General features: G+C 53.1%; 3 protein-coding genes across 4 annotated transcripts in view; 1 reads left to right on the forward strand and 2 right to left on the reverse strand.

Annotated features, from left to right (window-relative positions):
* Window positions 1-129: 129 nt before the first annotated feature.
* LOC126579736 (uncharacterized) lies at window positions 130-1,157 on the forward strand. The gene is made up of 2 exons (XM_050243287.1): window positions 130-645; window positions 777-1,157. Exons 1-2 carry the CDS (start codon window positions 130-132, stop codon window positions 1,155-1,157), a joined length of 897 nt encoding a protein of 298 aa, XP_050099244.1.
* Window positions 1,158-1,241: 84 nt separating this feature from the next.
* On the reverse strand, window positions 1,242-6,081 carry LOC126579839 (lysophosphatidylcholine acyltransferase-like). The gene is made up of 8 exons (XM_050243483.1): window positions 5,386-6,081; window positions 5,172-5,317; window positions 3,942-4,159; window positions 3,588-3,855; window positions 3,083-3,500; window positions 2,899-3,015; window positions 2,678-2,816; window positions 1,242-1,564 (listed from the first exon to the last, which is right to left on the reverse strand). Exons 1-8 carry the CDS (start codon window positions 5,506-5,508, stop codon window positions 1,458-1,460), a joined length of 1,536 nt encoding a protein of 511 aa, XP_050099440.1. The 5' UTR covers window positions 5,509-6,081; the 3' UTR covers window positions 1,242-1,457.
* Window positions 6,082-7,244: 1,163 nt separating this feature from the next.
* LOC126579751 (lysophosphatidylcholine acyltransferase-like) overlaps window positions 7,245-7,427 on the reverse strand; it is a 9,566-nt gene continuing 9,383 nt past the window's right edge. For both annotated transcript variants that reach the window (XM_050243302.1, XM_050243301.1), the window contains exon 9: window positions 7,245-7,427. This exon is cut by the window's right edge and continues 1,259 nt beyond it. The gene's annotated coding sequence lies outside the window, so the exon portion shown is untranslated.

Genomic DNA, 7,427 nt, shown 5'->3' on the forward strand with positions numbered 1-7,427 from the left:
CCATCCATCGCGTGACACCGCCGCAGATCGACAACCCCCATTCCAACTGGCTGCTCAAGGTCGTACAGGATGGAAAGGGGTGATGTGCTCCACCATCCCCAAAAACCAAACTAACCTACTTACGATGCGATGCACGCGATACCACCGGGTGGGGGGAGTGGCCACCATACGAGCCGTCACTACCGCAGCAGGTGCCGCTTGGGAGTGCCAGTCTGCAGCTGGGCGTCTTCGGAGGTGGTAACAGTAAGGCACAAACGCTCCGTCTTCAAGCTGAGTTCCGGCCGTGCGCGGGATGCGGACCTGTTGGGTGCGTTGGCGCACTTCTCCTACTTTGACCGCTGGTCGGACGAGCAGCGGCGGGACTGCTGCCACCGGGCCCACATCCGCCAGTACGAACCCGACCAGACGGTGTTCGTCGAAGGGCAGGCCCCGGTCAACTATGCGCACTTCGTGCTGAGCGGCGAATGCGGGCTGCTGCAGTGTTTGCGGTTAGTGCGGTACCGTGAGCCGCACCGTACCGGCGCGTTCCACTACCGGCTCACCCGGGCCCTCCCGATCGAGGACGAAATTACGCGCTTCCACCGGCGCCGGCGTCACCGTCTCACAGCGGAAGAGGTTCCCAATCCCGGGCAGCAAACAACACCGGCGCGCGCACAGGATAATGATGATGATGAGTCTAGCCGGTAGGTTCCTCCTCTTAAAACCTGTTAAGCGAACCCACCACCCACCCTTTCCCGCTCATTTGCAGGACACACGAGGCCACCCACCGGGAACAGTCGGCCGAGCACCACTTTTTCGATCTGGCCACGTACAGCCGCGGCTCGGTGTTCGGTATCGGGGAGCACATGGTCGACCGGCTCGTGTTTGCCCGCAGCCGTGTCCAGTGTCTGCTGATACCGCGCTACTGGTTGCTGGAGAAGCAGCAGAACCGGGGCAACGTTTGGCACCGTATCCGGATCTTTCTCGAGCAGCGGCAACCGTCGCGGGACCGGCTGTTCCGGCACTTTCTGCTCGAGCTCCGGTGGCACCGCTATCGGCGCCAGCTCGTCGACGATCACGTCGCCGTACACGCGCCCCGCCATCTACCCCAGCTGCGCGACGTACCACTCGTCTGCCGCATCGAGGAGTACGATGTCGAGCCGGAACACGCCACGTAACGCCCCGAAACCGCCGAGCAGTACCACGCCATCACGAGGAAGATCCACCAAAAACAAAAAAAAAACCGTTCTGCCGAGACCGGATACTGGGCCATCCTATACGCTTTACTGATCACTAGAGCTAGCTTAAACATATGTAACGCGTGTGGATGTATATGTAGGTGCGTGCGTGAGTGTATCATATATCAAAAACAAACTAGAGGGCGCGCTGGACTGCTGGATGCTAATAAAGGGGGATCCAAACCAGAACAAGCAGCAAACGGGAGCAGCTGAAACACACTGCGCGGCGAGATGTGGCCCCTAGCTAGCGCCCGGCGCTGGGGGTGGTGCAGCGTACGGTGGTGGTTCGTTCAGCTCCTGCAGCTCGATGAGAATCGGGTGACAGCCAATGCTAGCCTCGAATTGATCTGCGGGGCAGGGAAAAGGGAAAGGGTAGACAACATGAGAAATGCTCACACTGTGGGCGTCGCACAGAGGGGTATTTGAGCCAAAAACCGGCCGGCCCAAAACCCCATCATGTTATTATTTGTTATAAATATGATTGATATTCGATTGAAACCGGTAAAATATAATGTTTTCTAGCAATTCGAGCATATATTAGCAAGAAAACGTTTTTTTTTGTCATGAATCTGCTCTTCTTTAACTTTTTGTAATTTCTCTTGGGGGTCGCCCATTTATAGCGTTTGCCTTACCCAAAAAAAAAATTAATTTCAGTCTAGATTGTAACCATGAATCATTAGCAATGTTGAAATCATCCAGATGATATCTTCGCTTGAAATTTGCGTTGAATCGCAGAATTTCCTTTCAAACACCTTCATTTTGTATATTTCAGAAAAAAGTTGAGCTAATTTCTGCTCAGCATATTGAAGTATGTTGTCCAAAACCTTCTTGGAGCATTTTCTAAGTATCTGGCACAATTATCACCAAGAAACTGCTAGAGAGTAAAAGCAAATACAGCAATTAGACGAAAAACGTTGAAAACACCATGTTTCACAAAAAATCACGAAAAATTGGAAAAGGGGAACCCGGGGGGAATAATTTCAAACTGGTTTTATATTCTAGAGACCTTACTCTTTCAAATGCTATCTGAATTTTTGCCGGACATTGCCGGGCTTTTCAGAAAACTAAAGTTCAAATTTTCACTTTTTCATGTGTTTTTGCGAAGGTTCATTTTTGATAAAAAAAAAAAAGCTGTGATTACTTTTCAACTTTAAACCCAAAAGAGCACTGCAAAATATTCTACCAGATTTGTAGATGTTCCTGCTTACCAAGAACAGGCTGTTATCTTGACTATAATTTTTTTTTTTATACAAGAATGGCGCGACGCACCTATTTCCGCTGTTTATATCCTTCCACTTCACAGCTAAAAATGATCACGTAGCAGGGATGTGTAATCATTATATGAGTTCTCTATGAGAGGGCTGTCATGTATAGAACATTTGAAAATTGTCAGCGAGGCAAAATGAGGTTTTGCACACATTTTGCTGCGCAAATACCCCTCTGTCCGTCGTTCCGCTTACCGTAGGTAATTAAGCCTAAATTGTGTGTGTCCGCCTTGGTAAACAGCTGATCGCACTGGGCGCGTGTGATGGTGGACAGATGCTGCACGGCCCGATACAAACCCTCGCTGGACACTCGCCACCTGTCGGTGCTGTAAAGCTGCGGGCAAGCAAGCAAGGTGAAAATGGTAGAAAAACGCGCGTGACCATACCACCTCCGGTGCTCCGGTTGTCAACCGTACCTTGAACAGCTGCTGGAGCAACGCTAGCTTCGGGCTGCCGATGGTGCTGAGGAAGAGGGCTAGCAGCAGATACTGGCGCATGTCGATCGTGTCCGTGCGTCCGTGTGGTTCGTTATCCTGCGGAAGGGTACGTTAGCGATGGGCTTCTAATTGATTCGTCATTGATCGCCGGTACGGTACGTACTTTGGTAAAGATCTGGAAGAGTATCCGCGCTGAGTCATCGTCGGGCAGGATCCGGAGGCTCGCCGCAAACGCGTCCATCGTCCGGTGCGCGTTCCGCTCGGTGAAGGGTGCCTCACGTTCGAGCAGCTCCCGCTCGACCGCACCATCGGCGAGGCTGAGCCAGCGGCGCATCTTGGCAATGTCATGGCTCCACGCGTAGTACGGCATACCGATCGCGATCATGTAGTTCATCAGGCGGCAATCGTTCAGACCATGCTCGGTGCCGGGTATGCCGAGGGAGGCGGCTATCCGGTCGCGCACGTTCCGCGCATACAGCTTCGCATCGTTCCGCTCGCGCTCGTCCGGATAGTACACCGGCAGAAAGTTGATCTCGAAGCCGGTGTGCAAGGTGGTGAGGGTACGCCACAGTAGCACCGGTCTGCAGAAAGAGAGAGAGAGAGAGAGACAATTGTGAGTGAGTTGGCGAAAGGAATACGGATTCGGTACGGAGGATGCTACTACTTACACGCCCGGTCCCTCCCAGGTCCACGAGACCGTGTTGAGCGGGTTCGTGTAGCGGATCGCGACCGGTTGTACCGGCAGACCGGGCCCGAACGCGCCCGGCTTGAACTGGACCACCGCCTTCCCGTTGCTGCACGTGCCCTCCGGGAAGATCAGGATCTGCGGCCAGTCCTCCTTCGAGATGACACGCTCGACGATGAGGTGGCGCGTCAGGTTCCTCGAGTTCGGATCCTCCCGGCACACGTAGATCGGCTGCGTGATGTCGATGATCTCTGCGGGGGGGGGGGAATGGGCAGTGTGTATGCGTATAAGGGTCTCGCTGGCCTTGCATCCCTGCGTCCTGGCATGTCCTACTTACTGCCTATCAGGGGTAGGTCGGCCGCCTTACTCTTCGCTACCACGGTCGATGGGCCACAGAACGCAACGACGATCGAATCGAACAGACTGTAGTGGGGCCCGACCACCACGAGCGGGGCCTCCCGCGGTGACGCACACTCCCCATTCACCTTGATGTAGTGGAACGAACCGAACGCGTACAGTGCCCGCATAGCCAGTGCCGTCAGCTCGCGCATCTCCCTGTTTTTTTTTTTTCGAGTGGTGGTGTTGGAATGTGTCGAGAGGAACACGGGGAAGGGACACGATTTTAGGCACGATCTTAGGAACTTTCTCTCTCTCTCTCTCTCTCTCTCTCTCTCTCCTCTCTCTGTCTGTCTCTCAGTCAGACCACACGTGAACGCGCCCTGACCTAACCTGCCATAACCTCAACCACAATTGTCCACGACGCCATTCGACGTAGTACGACGCCATCGCGCCCAGGGTGTACTGTGCTTTTGTTTGTTTGGGGCCCGCAGTGAACATTTAAGCCGGAGCTACACGCTACACGAGAGCGCGCGCGAGAGAGGGAAGAAAAACGAGAGTAGGAAAATTTGGATTTCCCCACGGCTTTTCCGCGGGTGTGCAATCGCAAACCGAAACCAGAAAAAAAAAGATGCGAACGCCCGACAGCATCGCTCTGTGTTTTGCTGTGTAACCGGTGTACGTACGTACCGGGGTACGAAATGGAACGGTGGAAAGGAAGAGTGAGGTGGGGTAAGCCGGTTTTTCTACATCTCAGCAGACAGCCTTCGTCTACGACCCACATTGGCTGCGCGATGGATCACGCCACTTTGTCGGTCGCCAAACAACCGCACTCTCTTTCTCGCTCTCTCTCTCTCTCTCATTCTCGCAATTCCTCTCTCGCTCTGTCTTTTCCTTTCTCTCGGGGCGTCTAGCCATACCCCCTTCTCAAGGCGTCTCGCTGCCTCAAAAATCCAAAACGCACATGTTCTGCGGTGGCGACAAACTCACTGCCGATAAGGGTCGCCACCCGTACGCCATGACGTATGCCGGCTCGGAAGTCAAGATAAGCCACTATCCTCTCGCCCGCTCGGACTGTGTGCGAGCGGGTTTGCACGCGAGCAGAGCTGCGTGACCGATAGCGCGGCCGGTATAAAGGTCACTAGCTGGTCGGCTGATCGGTTTCGCCGCGAAATCGTGCTCCGGTGCTTCCGCTTTTTTTTACGGACATCACGTGCGTCACGCCACTTACCGTCGCCAGCCAGATATCGGTACGGAGCGGCGCTCCTTGTCCGTTAACCCGTACAGCCCGATCGATGCGAATATCCACGCCACCACCAGGCACACTCCCATCAGTACCGCCCGTACCGGCAGCACAAAGATCGTCATCAGGTAGGTCTATGGGAAGAATGGCCACGGAATTAAACCAACCAGCTCCGCCCGCACGACCCCGCATGTGCCCTTACCTTCAGCTTCTCCCACGGATCGGTCAGATCGAGCCGGAGGACGAACGGGTTAACGTACTCATCCACCCTGATGCGTCGCTCGGTCGCCAGCCCGTCGACGACCGGCGGTGTTGCGGTTGCCATCGTAATCCGGGTTGATTGTATTCGGCTTGCAGAGTTGAACGCCAACTGTCGTGGTGGTTGATCACGGAGACAGAGAGCAGGGAGAGATTTCGATGTTTTCTTTGGTCACCAGTTGAGCACGTGTTTCCTGTTCCGCTACACTCCAAGCTCCACGCATCAAACGAAACACGCACACACACGCGTGCGCTTTTACGCACCCACCACACGGTGAGATCGCGGCACTTGGGTTTCCTCCGTGACTACGACGCGGTTTGTTGTGACGGTTTGTGCCGCGCGGTTTCGAACACGTTCGCCGTTAGGGGATGGCCACGCATATAGACCCCCCCCTCACAGACACACAGACACGTGATTCAAAATAAAAAAAAAAAAAAAGGGGGAAAACCGCGAATACGCCAACCGTCCTGGCTGAACCCGTGGCGTGCCAACACGAGCACCACAAACGGGCGACAACGACTGTCGAGCCACCTCGCTTAGCTTCGCTGCTCAACTGGCTCAAAACTCGGCGCACCCCAACAACGCAACCAGATCGTCCTACCACGCTGTGCCGTTTGCCGCCAGCAGCCTCACTGTTCACTGTGCTCGGGGTTCGGGACGTTGGCGAACGTTCGTGGGGTTGCTGCTATAAATATCAGCAACAACGCTGCCGCCGCCGCCGCCGCTGCCGGTACCATGCGCTTCTCGCTCGCGCTCGATTACTCTCACTGTCGTAGCTGCTGCCGCCGTTGCTGAACCGTAGACGGTGGCACACAGTCACAACACTCAGGGCAATGCAATACTTGGTCGACCTGGCGAACGACAACAAATCCGGCCTCCGCGCGTATCCCCCAGCGAAGGTCAACACAGAAACACCAAAGATAATTCCGGTTTCTCATTCTCAGCATCTACTTGGCTGCGGTCAACTTTATTTTCCTCTAAACGGATATATGTATATTTTATATATGTTTTCACAGATACATATGTATATATATATATATATCTCTAATATATCTTCTTTCTGTGTCGCTTTTGTGCCATGCAACCCTTTCCCCTGCCTCCTCCTTAAACCTTCCCTAAGCAGAACGAAGACGCAGCCAGATTCAGATCAGTATATAGGCAGCCAGGCCCCTGATAACCGGGATCCGGATCCCACAGAACAGAACAGGGCAACAATATGCAGACTGCTTCGTCTACTACATGGCGCTCGCTCTGATTCGACAAACTAAATAAATACAGACTTTGCGCGGCTGCTACGAGGGCATTCTCTTTCTCTCTTTCCCTTTGCATCTTTCTGGTGTTCTACTCGTGTTCTGATACTCGGTATACCCTTGCCACCCGTAGCATACGATGATTTGCAACACTCCGCTCCCGTGACCTACGATACGATCCTCTGCGTTGAAACAATTTACGTACATTCCTTCATACACAGCTTCATGTACAGTTGTATAAAATCCAAACCCACCAGTACATACGCACGCGCACGCAGCGACTAAACCGACGTATAACAAGGATACGCGCTTTCAATGCGAATAGCCTTACATCTTGGTAGCATCAAATGCCGGAACACCTGCCCTCTTTCTCTCTCTTTCTCTCTCTCTCTCTCTCTCTCTCTCTCTCTCTCTCACACACACACAATCTCTTTCTTTCTATCGCTTTCTCGAACCAAGCGTGCTACCTTCATTGGAAATCGATCAGTTTTGAAAATAATAGTTAAAAATTATTTAAAAATTCTACACACAAACAGCCAATGATTGAGTCGATTTTGGTTTTTGTAACTCTCATTACATTTCATTTCATCCAGCAGGAGCATAGGAATTCTTGCCAATTTGTTGCACGACACAAGGATTCGACGACCGCAGGCCCCTGTGCCGCTGAGTTGCCTAGCTTAACTTTTACTAGTTTTGCTGAGTAGAATCTCCTTAGCTTTATGCTGTGCATTGTAT

This window comes from Anopheles aquasalis, chromosome Y, assembly GCF_943734665.1.
Source record: "Anopheles aquasalis chromosome Y, idAnoAquaMG_Q_19, whole genome shotgun sequence".
Lineage (NCBI taxonomy): Eukaryota > Metazoa > Arthropoda > Insecta > Diptera > Culicidae > Anopheles > Anopheles aquasalis.

Bases quoted from the DNA above. Each gene is read 5' to 3' on its own strand.
- LOC126579839 (XM_050243483.1), bottom strand. From the start codon at position 5,508: ATGGCAACCGCAACACCGCCGGTCGTCGACGGGCTGGCGACCGAGCGA. The intron at 3,856-3,941 runs GTAAGTAGGACA...CCCCCCCCGCAG, and splicing joins CGACCTACCCCTGATAGGCA to AGATCATCGACATCACGCAG. The intron at 3,501-3,587 runs GTAAGTAGTAGC...CTCTTTCTGCAG, and splicing joins ACCTGGGAGGGACCGGGCGT to ACCGGTGCTACTGTGGCGTA.
- LOC126579736 (XM_050243287.1), top strand. From the start codon at position 130: ATGCACGCGATACCACCGGGTGGGGGGAGTGGCCACCATACGAGCCGT. The intron at 646-776 runs GCGCGCGCACAG...CACCGGGAACAG, and splicing joins CCGGGCAGCAAACAACACCG to TCGGCCGAGCACCACTTTTT.